We start from the raw sequence: 13,147 nt of genomic DNA, 5'->3' as shown, positions 1-13,147 counted from the left end.
TGTACCAAATTAATACATATCTAAGAATAAATTGTATCTGATTGATTGTTGGGGATTAACAGGACACATACCTTTTCACCTTTTTGGCCTGCTTTTCCTTTCTGTCCTGGCAACCCCTGAGGTCCATTTTTGCCCTAAAAGGAAATATATTTTTTTAATTAGACATTTTCTTTCGTGTAGGTTGAACAGGCTGTACACTTAGCAGCGGCTGGATTTAATGGTGCTAGGTTCTTTCTAACTCTTGGTTTGTACAGTGGAAGGAAGTAAGAGATTTGGCATAGAATGCCCCTGGCAGTACCCAAATATGTGCCTACTCTTCCCACGGAGAAGAGAAGCCTATTTGGGGGATGCTGATGGAAACACCTGCAGGCTGCATTTGGATTTGACAGAGTGTGCCAACAGGACTGCCACAGCTCTGATGGCAAGGATTTTTAAAACTGTAGTATTGGTTACACACTACTACCAGCTGCTTCTCTGAGTGCACAAAATCATACCATTAACTTAAGCCTGCTCCCTCCATCTACTAAAACTTTTTTCTTCCTTAACCAACTTGAATTTATTCAACTTTTAAAACTAGTATCCTTCCTGAAGATGCCTCTGACTGGCAGTGTGGTATGCTAGATAGCATTTCACCCCATTTTCCATTCTAAACTTCACCAGTCAAATTAATTCCAAATTACTCTTTACATCTTCATATCACCTCCATACAATATGTATAGAGGCTCATTCATTGGCTAGGAAGAACTCCACCAGCTTTAAAGTCAGTGCTCTTATAAAATGGGGCTGGTTATGAATTCAGTTAGGACACTCAAGACAATATTCAGAAGGGAAATAAATAATTTTCCCACTATTTTGGCATTTTGGGAATCATAACAGCTAGGGTTATGGACTCTACTGGACAAGTTTTAGGACTGCCCTAATTTTAAAGATGGGTTATATAAAGTCATTAGGGAGAAAAATTTATCTCTTAAGACTGAAGGATGTTTTTTTTCCTATGATGATTTTTCCTGTAGAGAAACTGGTAGCAGGTTCATAGAAAAGCAGCAAACACATTGCTAACATAACTGTAGAACACACTAATTTCATTGATGAGTGAAGCCCCATCAAACCAAAAGTAAAGTTGCATGGGTATATGTAAGACTGAAAACCAGATGCACATGGACAAAAGTGCAACTACAAAAATGTAAGACACTGTCACAAAATGTCTATAATAGAAATTGGGATTGTGTTCACAAGGAGAAGACAATTGGTTTTGAAGCATTTGAATTACATTTGAAGAATTTTCTCTAAGACATATTGGTTTATTCGAATTTTCTTTGAAGATATGCTGCATGAAAGTAATCAGACTTCTGTTAATACATAAAATATAAACTTTTTGTTCAAAAACACCCTAGCGGCACAAAACTTGAGTTTTGGCTAAATGTTTGCAAACCTGGCTATATTTCTTTAAACATACCAGTGTTTGAAGGCAGCATTCAGGAAGGAGCACAATAATGCACCCCATGAATGACCACTGAATTATTTTTTTAATATCTTAAAGCACACCAGTTTCATTTGAGGTTCAATTGCAGGGGCAGGAAGGGTCAGGAAGCTCCTGGCACTGGCACACGTTAGAATAGAAAAAGAGGAGCCGGCATGGAATGGTGACAGCCTCTGGGTGGTAAGGTGCTGGAGAGGGAAGGATACACAAAGTGGCAGTGACAAACAAATGAGAAAGGAAACAAAGAAGCCAGGCAGCAGAACATCTGTGGTGGACATATACAGAACAGCAGCTGAGACACGCACGGAATGTGACAGCTACAGGTTTGTTTTTGTGTGTTTTGCTGGGCAATACCTCACACAGAGGATGCATGTGCAGGCTATCAGCAACTGGTGGACTGACCCAGGGCTGGGAGTTGTCTGGAGAAGCTGGAAAGGAACACCCCAGGAAGACGACAGCAAATGTGACAGAGAAGGGTAAAGTAGAGGAACTCAGAGAAAGGAAAGCAGGAATGATGAATAGATGATGCAGTTGAATTACTGCGCAAGATTAAAGGGGTGAGGTACATTTCAATTAACTCAAAAGTACTCTCAATTAACTACAAAGTTAATTGCAGCTGAAGTTAGGAGCAGGCAACATGGCAGCATGTGTCTATGGAGGGTCAATGAAGCACCCCTCTAGAAAGGGTCTGACTGTGTCCCCTTTTTGAAATTCTCCTCTGCAAAAAAAAGCCAACTTCACCAGAGCTGAATTCCTGGTACAGCTGCTTATGCAATGCCATGCCTCTTACTTTCTTTGCAACTGGGAAATCATAAATTTCTCTTAGAAACCTGAATTTTGCTCTCTTAACAACCTGAGGGTGTCAATTATGGCACCAGAACTGTCTTCTAAAGAGGGGAGATGAAGAAAACACTTTGCTGCTTAAGCCTCAATGTAGCAGAGCCTCATAAAAAATGTTGTGTTTTTATTAATTCAGTTAACCAAAATATGTATAAAAAATACTTATGGGTGACCCATTTTTACCAGGAATGCCCTAAAATAGAAAATCTTTGTTAGAAAGATAAATAAAACACTGTAATATAGAAGTAACAAAAGGTAAAAGCAAATAATTAAATTGCAATGTGCCATGAAGTGACAAAATGACAAACCAGAACTGTATCAAGCACAGTGCAATGTTTTGCACCTCTCTTTAATCCCATGCATCTTGTGCTGATGGTTCACAAGGATCTGAATTGTGAAACATCCTGGATATAGAGAAGCCACTGAAAGAGGCCTGTGAGTTCTGCACCTTTGTCCGCACTCAGACATGACAGCTGGGAGGGTGCTGCAGTACTGCCCAAAGAGTTGGTGGAATTGCTGCTCTGAGAACATTTCTGTGTCAGCACAGCAGCTGTTGGCCTTTGCTTTCTGGTGGCTGCCACCAGGCCCCTGCCCCTGGCAAGTGTGCAGTGCAGGCAGGATCCTCCTGAGCTGCTGGGCTAATACCCATCTCACAGAAGTGTAACTGGTGACAGTGTGCAAGGCTGTGCAGTTCCAGCGCTCCATGCATGTGTGATGGATCACTATTACCCTTTCTAAAATACATGTTCTCTTCAACAGAGAAAAAATACTCACAGGCTGACCAAGCTGCCCAGGTTTCCCTGGAGATCGAGGAGGTCCTTGATCTTTATTTTCCACATCTTCTATTCCTGACCCTCCTAGAGACTCTGTGGATCCGTCCTCTACTTCCTGACCTTTCTGGCCCTGAGTAATTAAAATGTGAAATATGAAAAATGTGTTGTATTACTTTCCCCATTTTTCTCTCTAGCCACCCCCCTCCCCCTTCCCTTTCTCCTCCAAGCCTTGGTTTGTTCTATGCAGCGAGAACCTGACAGGCATCATGCAAACTGTATATTCCATTCAGCAAAGGCAATCCATGTTGAAGATCATTCATGCACCTAAAAATAAATTGCTCTCCGAGCTGGTTACCTAGATGCAAATGACCATGATCTAATTTCATATCCATATAAATCTGCATAGTCTAAGTCAATAGTGTAGATTTGAAAAAATACAGTTTTCACATACTCAGTCTGCCAGGGAAAACGTTGCAAGAGTTAAGATACACATGTTTTGGAGCGTTTTAGCCAACTTCCCCAAGATCCACTACTCTATCAAAGGAGAGTTACATGTTGGTTAAAAAGTGGCAGAAGATGAAACAAAGAGTGCAAATGAACAACAGAAAGACTAAAATATTGCTAAACATTAGTATTTGGTCAAGAGAAAGTAATAACAACAAAAGGAATAATTCAGATATTCCAGGAACAAAACAAAACCTTCCGGGAATGAAGTTTGGACATTAATACATATTTAAATGAAAAACAAGTATACAGAACAAAACACGTTAAGTCAGTATTTTGTTTTGAAAGAAACACTAGAATTTACTCACATTTTAAAGCACTAATGAAATATTTTGAGTTCCATTGGCAGCTAATGAAACTAGGAGGGATGAAATATAATAAATCTCAAAGCATTTTAAAGTTAACAGGATGACAGCTTTCAGCGAAGGAACTGTAAGATCATTTTTTAAAAGACCTTTCTGGGTTTTGCTAAAAGGAAAGGTCCCAAACACCGGGATTTTTTTTTAATCTGGACTAATTACAGAATTATTTTCCATCTGGAAAAAAAAATGAGAAGAGAATCTATTTGGTTAAACTGTGGGTAGGGATCATAGCCTGAATGAGACAACAGGATTCTTGATTCAGTATTAGAGTACTGAAGGAGGTAGCAGATGGTATGGCAGGACCCCTCTCAATCATCTTCTGAAGATCTTGAGAATCTGGGCAGGTTCCTGTTGACTGGAACATGATCACTGTTATTCCAGTCTACAAAAAGGGTGTAAGGGAAGATGCAGAACTACAGCTCTGTCTGCCTAAACTCAGGCTAGATCAAGGAGAAGATTATACTGAGTACCACTGAAAAGCATTTAAAGAACACTGCACTTGTCAAGAACACTCAGCCTGGGTTCACAAAGCAAAATCCTGTTTAACTAGTTTGCTTTCTTTCTGTGGTGAAGTCACCCACATGAAGGATGAAGAGACAGAGGTGGATGTAATTTCCCTAGGTTTTTGTAAAGTTTTTGATGCTGTCCATCACAGCATCCTTTGGGGCAGATTTTCGAGCTGTGGGATGAGTGAGCTCATGGTGCACTGGGTGAAGATCTGGCTGAAGGACAGAGCTTAAGAATTGCAGTGAACAGGGCTGGTGATGGGTCACCAGTGGTGTTCCTTGGGGCTCCATTCTAGGGCTGGTTCTGTTCAATATATCTCTCAGTGATCTGGATGCAGAAATTGAATGCACCATGAGCAAGTTTGCTGATGATTCCAAACTGGGAGGTGCTGGTGGCGCTCCTGAAGGACAGGAGGCCTTGCAAAGGGAGAGATTGGAGCATTGAGCAGAGGTTAATAGCATGAAACAAAGCAAAAGCTGAGAGAGAAGTGGCAGTAACAACTCTTTAAAGTTATTATTTTCTAAATGATTTGTCATTATTATAATATATAATCCTCTTGGGTATCTGTGTAACGAAAAATATGTAGAAATTGAAATAAAGTTAAGGAAATCTTATAAAGATCAGTAAGTAGCAAAACTACTTGTCACAACAGATTTAAGCTTAATGTGGCACAATTACTAAATCAAGACTGATTTTTTATTTAAGAAAAATGGCCCAAAATGAAAAAAAAAAGATGGTAATAGCTCATCTGATATTTGGTTTATTTATTTATATAAACTAACACTAGAATTGCTGCTTTAAAAATATGAGAATGCAGGCATGAAAATGTTAGAGGAATTATATTTGGAAGCTCTCCAACAAATACCAGAACTTCTTTATGTCAGCTCTAATGGATGATCCTTAACTTAAGGTCTCACCTCTTGCTATATTTTACCGCAGTAAACACAGGAACACAAGAAGACCCTGCAAGGAGCAGCCTTAAACACTTGAACTAAACACACACGATGTGGAAATTTTATTCTAAATTTCTGTAATTCATGACACGGTGTGTTTACTGGCAAAAAGAAGCTGTCATGACTGTAGTTTCAAATAATAAAAAGAATGAACTTTTGGTGTGGGAGTCTCAAGGCAAGAGGAAGGAAAGGTCATTACTTATTTTTTGCTTAGAATAATCTGTGTTGGCTGCTGAAGTAGGAATGTTAATCAATAAAAAATGCACTGCCAGATGATTATTTTGAAACATACCAACAAATAGGGCAAGTATTCCAGTAGCTCACAGGATTGCAAATGGATGACCTATGTAATTCTAATTTGTAGAACCACACAGAATTCAGGTTACACACTGCCTTACAAATGCTATATGTTTCAAAGCCCAGATTTTTATGTTCTTGGGACTAAAAGATAAGGCATGTGATCCACCTGTTATACAGACCTCCTCTCTGCTTACTCCTGGCAAAATACCAGCACCAGAGCCATCTTCTTCTCTTAACATTTTCTGTGTGACAGTGGTAGACTCATTGTTGTCTTGTCCAGTTTCCATGACAGCTAAATTTAAATAAAACAATCACTTATTAATGACAGAGCAAAACAAAACCTGCTCAGACAGATGCTACTAGTTTTATGAAAAAAGAAATTATTCAAATTATTACTAAAATACATTCAAAAGATTAATATTAGCCATTTTACAACTCTGAAAATTTTAAAAGAAAAAAAAGAAAAAGGTGAGAGTAAAATTACAAAATATGTCTATTTTAATGTCCAGAACTGTATTGCATCATCATGTTTTCCTCAAGCTCTACTCTAATGGTTGCCTATTTTTCATCCATGTAACACAAAAAAAAGAGAGTTAATTACAACAGGTACTATCTGAACTATGTGTGGAGTTAAAATAGCAACACTGTCTTTGGCCTTATTAATATATTAAGCTTTTTTTTTTTTTGTTTTCTAGGAGTGTCCTGAAGTTGTCCTAGCTGTGGAGAACAGGATTCCTTGCTGCATTATGCCTTGCTGTCATTGCTTTGCTGCCTACTCTTGCACCCAAAACACCCCACTGGTGCATTAGGCACATTCACATCCTTTGGAGGAAATAGAAGTAGTAAATAGTTGTTTATTCCTTGGGAGGATTCAGTTTTACTGAAAGGCTGTGCTTTATTGTACCAAGTCGTCAAATAAATGTCCATCTTAGATCCCTTTTAAAGGTGCCATGTGGTTTTAGAGCCAGCAGGACAGTTTGCAGAGGTAGGACTCAAGGGGTGCCATGCTTCTTACCAGCCTGAGCAGAATGAAGATATTTTTCTCCTTTCATTCCCTTTGCCTAACACTTGCATTTCTTTTTTTTTTTTTTTAATAGATTGTCCCAGCAGCTCCTCAGGTCAGTTTCTTAGTTTTATCCAACTAATGTTTTTTTAAGATGTTAAAATATTAACTACAATTCTGTAACTGAAACTTCTACACTATAGAAGGGTAAATCCATTCTCTGCATGTTTAACAATGAGTCTGGGATAAACCCCTATATGGAGGGAGAAGTTAGAGATGTTTTGAACAGTGATTGTAGTTGCTACCACTTACCTTTGCTGCTTTTAATAAATTGCAATTTATCAGACTGCACTTTGAAAGACCAAATGTTTGATGAGCCAGTTCTTTTCTAGCACACAGGATGTCCAAAACCATAGGATTTTTCTTTCCTGGCAGCACTCAAAATATGACAGTGGCTTTCCATACACGGGGAAGTGACAGACTCAAAACCAGAGAATGTAAATGACCCTACCCCCCCCCCCCCCAAAAAAAAAAAAAGCCCCAAAACTTGAAGCAGTGCCTTGTTCTTTAAATTTAGCTGCTTCTGAGGTTTCTTCTGATCTGTGATTTCCAGAGAAATCATTCTCTTCCAAATAAGCCAGTATGGTCGGGGGGGCTTCCACTGGCTCTGCCAACGAATCTTCAGGCTAAAAAAAAAAATCCCAAAGAATGGTTTAGAGTAAAGGCTTATCACATGTTTTAAAGGGAGAATCACTAGATTACCTTCCTTAAAGCACAGTAATCATAACTACCATATCTGTGAAGCAAACCATAATTCTGACAAAAAATAGTGCAGTACCTTTGGACTCCATTCCTCCAAAGCAAGGGATATACACTCGAGAATCCACAGAGAGGGAGGAAATCACAAGCAATATACATTTGTCTGAGACTGTATTTTGAGGTAGGACCTTTGGCTTGATTCATTCCAGCTTGGCTTGGTATTGCTTTGCCTACTAAAGTGTCTTTATTTCAACCCATGAGTTTTCTGACTTCTCTTCCAATTCTTTCTCCTCCCATTGGTGGAGCAATGAGGAAATGGCTGTATGGTGCTTAGTGGCCAGCTGGGATTGAATCACATCTTTCATAAGGAGGAATAAAAGCCAAAAATTCTACTACTGCTGTGTGTAACTTTGAATAGTGTGGTAATTATGAAGATTCTTAAACAGAAGCTAAAAACAATAGCTAAAAGAATTTATATTTTTCTGGATAAAGAAGCTAGACATATTTTCTGAATGAGATATAGTTTTATCCAAATGAGAAAAAGTCAAGGCACAGTAAGATTTCCTGGATTAAATTTTGTGGTGTGATGTAAAATGCAGAGGAGTCATCAAGTGCTGGGGTGATTTTGCTGCTATTTGGAAAAACCCTACCTGGCTGCAAAAATTCAGGAAAAGTAAACTGCAAATCCTGTATCCAGTGAGGAATTACCCACATAGCAGTACCATCTGGGGCCAGCTGCCTGTCTTTTGATCACTTGGAGAAAGATGAGAGAGGAAGGACTGCCTCAAGAAGGCTCAGAACTATCTTATCAATATGTAGAAGATCTTCACAAGAGGGAGTAAAGAAGACAGAACCAGATCCTTTTCTGTAGCCAGTGAAGGGAAAAGAGACAATGGACACACATTGAAATACAAGAAATTGAGGCTATGTGTCAGAAAAAAACATCCATTGAAACAGGGAGGATGTGGAGTCTCCATTCTTGAAGAAATTCAAAAACCAACTGGCACTGAACAACCTGCTTACTGAGCAAGCTGCTGTATTTGGCTCTGCTTTGAAAAAGGAATTGGACAGGGCAATTTTCAAAAGTCCCTTTTAAACTCAACTAGTCTGTGACTCTGTGCAAAGCGCAAGGCAGGCCAAAATGAGTTTGGTGAGCTATATGTAAAAGGCAAAAGAGTAATAAAATTTTATTTAAACACATCAGGAGCAGGAGGCTGGGTCAATACTTAATAAAGTTAGAAAAAGAGTGATCAGAGAATTTGAAGTCTATAATAGAAAATAAAGTTTTCTTCCATTCATGACCCTGGAAGATATTCTTAGGAAATTCAGCAGTGAATATGACTAAAATGGAAGTCTTTGTTTGAAAATGGTTGGAAACACAGTAAGCGAATGACAGGACATCACGACCAAAAAGTGTTTGCCCATGGGTTCTGTAAGATTCAATAGTGAAATAGCTGAAGCGTGTACAATATCAGACAAATGTGAGCATAGTTTCTGTGAAGACATTTCTCAGAAAACAACTGATTTTCTCTAAAGGAACCAATGAGAACTTATATTAACAAAAAAAAAAAAAGAATGTTTGACACAAGAAGCATGGAAAGCTTCATTGTGAGGAACGGACTAGAATATTTAAGCCTTAATAAAAAAAAGGCCTTAAGCCTTCGTACCTTAATGTTTAAGGTACAAAAAGTGGGGCGGACACAATGTGTTGGAAATCTCTAAAAATGGTAAAAAACGGCTGTTTACTCTGTTATCCAGTCAATTAACTACCAAATGAGAGTGGCAGTCAGCATGTTCAGAAGGGCAAGAAAAAGGTGCACATCCTTCACAAATCATGTCATTAAATTAGCTAAGGAATTATGCATCAGGAATCAGAGGGTAGTAAAATTCTCATGTGTTAAAAAAGTCCCAAACAACAGAGCAAGAAATTCAAAGATGAATAGCTCAGCTGAGTTCTACTAACCACATATAGTCTTGGCACAAGCATTTCCTGAGATAAAAATTGGTGCAGAGTGAGAGTGTTCCCAGGAAGTGTCATATGTATTTTCCCAATCTTGTATTACACTCTTCCCAAGATCTGGTTGCTGATTATTATCAAATATACCAGATCTTTTATCTGGCACTGTGCCATCATTCTCATGGATGGGTGCACATTGTTCTGTAGGAGCCTTGGAAATTGCCAATTATGAAAGCCATTCATCAAATCCAGACCCCACCCTTTAAAAGAGTAATATTAAACCAGAGTTTTAAAGTAGATAAGTCAAATAAATTTACCCTTATGGGAAGATGAGAAGGTGCCAGAGCTTCTTGTGCCTCAGAACTGTCATGTTCTTGAATGCTGCCATTGCCACTGCTGTCCCCTGAAGCCTGTGCAAAAGCAAATTATTGGGGAAAAATTCATAAAAGTCAGGGGAAAAAGCATGATCTCCAAGGAATTGGCTATTTAAATGCAGAAAAATGCTCCTTTTTTTGGCTGGTGAAGCCTCAGTGTCATCATGATGTTAACTTATTTCAGTACTTATAGCATTCCATGAAAATGACCCTTCAGAAAAATAAAAGCCACAGTTCATTTCCTGAAAGCTCTTTTTGACAAAACAAAATTATATATTTGAAAAAATAGGTTTGGGGGTTGTACAGGAGACAAAATCCACCCCACATATCGTTTTAAGTACAATACAATGTTTCCTAGGGAAAAAAATTTCCATATTTAGTGTTATGAAAGATGTCAAATAGAAATTTACTTTGAAATCTCTGAGGTGCTGAGGTAGTGCTTATAAGAATACTTACATAAGGGTCATCATCTTCACAATGATCTTCAGTAGTCCTTGGATCAGATTTGATTGTCAGATGTTGAATTGAGCCCTACATGGAACACCAAAAACATTTCAAGGAAGTAATATTTTAAGTAGCATTTGTGAAGGGGAGTGAGGGTGGAGGGGTGGGAATTCAATAAAGCAACAAAATTCCCCAAATTGTGCTCTGATTTACTTGGAAAATGGTCTAAAGTATAAAATTTCATTACAGTAATCCAAATTTAAGATATAAATATGTTCACAAATTTTTTTTTTTGCAAAATATTGAGCAAACAGAAGCTGCCAGAATATAATGACTGTCACGTCCCAGTGACACTGTGATCACCACACTGCATTGTTAGTGCCCCAGCTGAAGAATCTAGTCCTGGATTATGTCACACATGCTGTAAAAAACTCTGCTTTTTTAGGTAAGAAGTGCACTGGAGCTCCAGAAGTGGCATGTGAAACCCCTAAAAATTGAGACAAAGGATGGGAAAGGAATACCAATAAGTGACGAAGTGAGTTAGGAAGAAACCAAGTAAAACCTTTCCAGAATGGAAATAAAGGAGATGGATTTTCTGATAATAAATGTTTCTTTTTTCAGAGTCACCAACTGCACTTCTCAGTCTGACATGCTGAAGGAGCAGTAACAATTTCATTTAAATAATTTAACTATTGTTTCCGCAAAGACTCACAGTGCTTTAAGAAATGTGGGGGATGTTTCCTTACTACAAGATTTCACATGATGCACAACAGGGCACAAAGACAGATATTCAAGTTGAGAACGTGTTTCTATATAACACACAACCTAGAATATTTTAGAAAAGAATAAAATTTTTGATTCTATCTTTAAAAATCCTCTAATTTATCTGCCTTTGAAGATTATGAAACTCATGTGCTTGGTGCCTCCTGAGTTTGCTGGACTTCTGCAGCATCCTTCTCTGTAATCTCAACATCCCATTTCTCTCAAAACTTAATGGGCAACTCAGATATTGAACGATGTCAGACTGACTGAACAATTCACTGAAAAATCATACATGAAAGGAGGCACAACCAATTAAGCAGTCTCTTGGAAGTGATCTCTTTTTTTTCACAGTACAAGTGAATCACATTTGGAGAACACATTTTTCTCCTCTTGCTCTAATCTGTGGCCCTGGATGATAAAGTAAAATGGAAAGCTCTAATGTTTCCCAAGTGTTACTGCTAGCCGATTCCTCCAACTAGGAAAATCATGGACCAGTCTGCATGAGAGGGGTAGTAGGTATGTGATATTTACTCCCTCTCTGGGTCTTATAGCTGCTGCCGCCTTCCCTGTGAAAACTGGTTTGCAGCATCTGGCATCATCACTGATTCAGCTATACTTGGCTGTTGTCTGATTTCTACTTTTCTTTACAAGCATCAGGGCTAGATTTTCCTTTGGTTTCAATAAAACTGATGATAGTTATGTCCTTTTGTGTCTGACAAGCACAGCCTTAGACACATGAATTCCCATTAGCCAGAGGAAACCAACATCTGACATCTATTCATTTGCACAATCTGCTATGATTTGTTTCTGTTTCGGGCAATTAATGTAAACAGTTCTTGGCATAGAAACAGAGTTTGAGTGAGGTTCAAGCATTCAGTTTTTCTACTCAAAAGCAATTGTGACATATGATGCAAGAAGAAATAAAGGCACGGGAACCTAGACTACAAGTCATAATTAGTGCTAATGAAGCACTCAGAGTATTGGCTGAAATTTATGTACTCAATATAGCATACAGAACAGCCTGTTTCCATGGAAATGCATTACAGTGTTATCGACCATGCATTTCTGTCATCATATTTACAGATTTATTGGTGATCATCTCAGCAAGGGATCACCACATGTGTTTTCCAGGTGGGATAACGTCCTGGGTTGCAAGATGTGGGTGGGGGGTGTGTATTCTATTGCCATCTGTTAGAGGTGGGGCGGTTATTTTCTGTTAATTGGGCAGTTTTTCTTTATCTCTTCCACAAAACAATCCTGCCTCTGGGGAGATACGTTCTGTTAATGGGCCACTGAATCTCATTGCATGACTGATAAAATGACTTCATCCTATTGTGAGATGCTCCACCCAGGGGGACGAGCCAGGCACTCCTACCAGGATATAATCTGAGATTTGAAACACCAGAGTCAGCTCCCCTGCATTCCCAGAGGAGCAGCTTTCTTCTCCACGGGGTTCCTAGAGGAAGACCAGGCCCATTTATATCACCACTGAATCTTCAGAGGAAGACTACACCCTTCTACAGGATCCCTGCTCCAACAGAACCACATTTGTCACTCCAGGAGGACTGCAGCCACCATTTCAATAGGGCTGCTACCAACACCCTGACCCACAGGATGTCAGGTCGTATTCTGACTCTGTTTATGTTGTTTTGTATTACCAGCTTGTTTATTTTATTTTTTATTTTCTTCCCTAATAAGGAGCTGTTATTCCTGCTCCCATATCTTTGCCTGAGAGCCCCTTAATTTCAAAATTATAACAACTGGAGGGACTTTACATTTTTCATTTCAGGGGAAGCTCCTGCCTTCCTTAGCAGACACCTGTCTTTTTCAAACCAAGACAGATACCAAAGTGGATTCCTTTTCTTGAATGTTTCTGAATCCTACTTAGTGGTCAGGCATTCACAATACTCCAGTCCTCCTATTTGCCTGAGAAAGGTAGCACCAACATGCAGTTTTCCTACATATCACTTTCCACCCTTTATTTTCTGATAATCCATATAGTTCTGTGATTCTAGATGCTTAGACTAGTCAGACAAATGATAAAAGTACATTAAACTTGCTGCTTACCAGGTGGAGTTCACAACCTGCCAATTTTGGAAAGAACACCTTTATTCCCTAAAGAAAAGGAT

The 13,147-nt window shown here is 38.8% G+C and overlaps 1 protein-coding gene across 1 annotated transcript in view; it reads right to left on the bottom strand.

Moving 5' to 3' along the window:
• The window catches only part of LOC131094437 (collagen alpha-1(XV) chain-like), a 119,119-nt gene that overhangs the window by 66,907 nt on the left and 39,065 nt on the right, over nt 1-13,147 (bottom strand). The window contains exons 4-10 of the mRNA XM_058042035.1: nt 10,269-10,343; nt 9,756-9,848; nt 7,282-7,408; nt 5,899-6,017; nt 3,095-3,223; nt 2,488-2,513; nt 72-135 (exon numbers count right to left, since the gene is read on the bottom strand). Of these exons, the coding sequence (XP_057898018.1) occupies nt 72-135; nt 2,488-2,513; nt 3,095-3,223; nt 5,899-6,017; nt 7,282-7,408; nt 9,756-9,848; nt 10,269-10,343 (633 nt within the window). The remainder of the gene's footprint in view (nt 1-71; nt 136-2,487; nt 2,514-3,094; nt 3,224-5,898; nt 6,018-7,281; nt 7,409-9,755; nt 9,849-10,268; nt 10,344-13,147) is intronic.

The sequence above is a fragment of the Melospiza georgiana genome, chromosome 1 (genome assembly GCF_028018845.1).
Source record: "Melospiza georgiana isolate bMelGeo1 chromosome 1, bMelGeo1.pri, whole genome shotgun sequence".
NCBI classification, from domain to species: Eukaryota; Metazoa; Chordata; class Aves; order Passeriformes; family Passerellidae; genus Melospiza; species Melospiza georgiana.
This window is presented reverse-complemented; position numbering and strand designations above follow the sequence as displayed.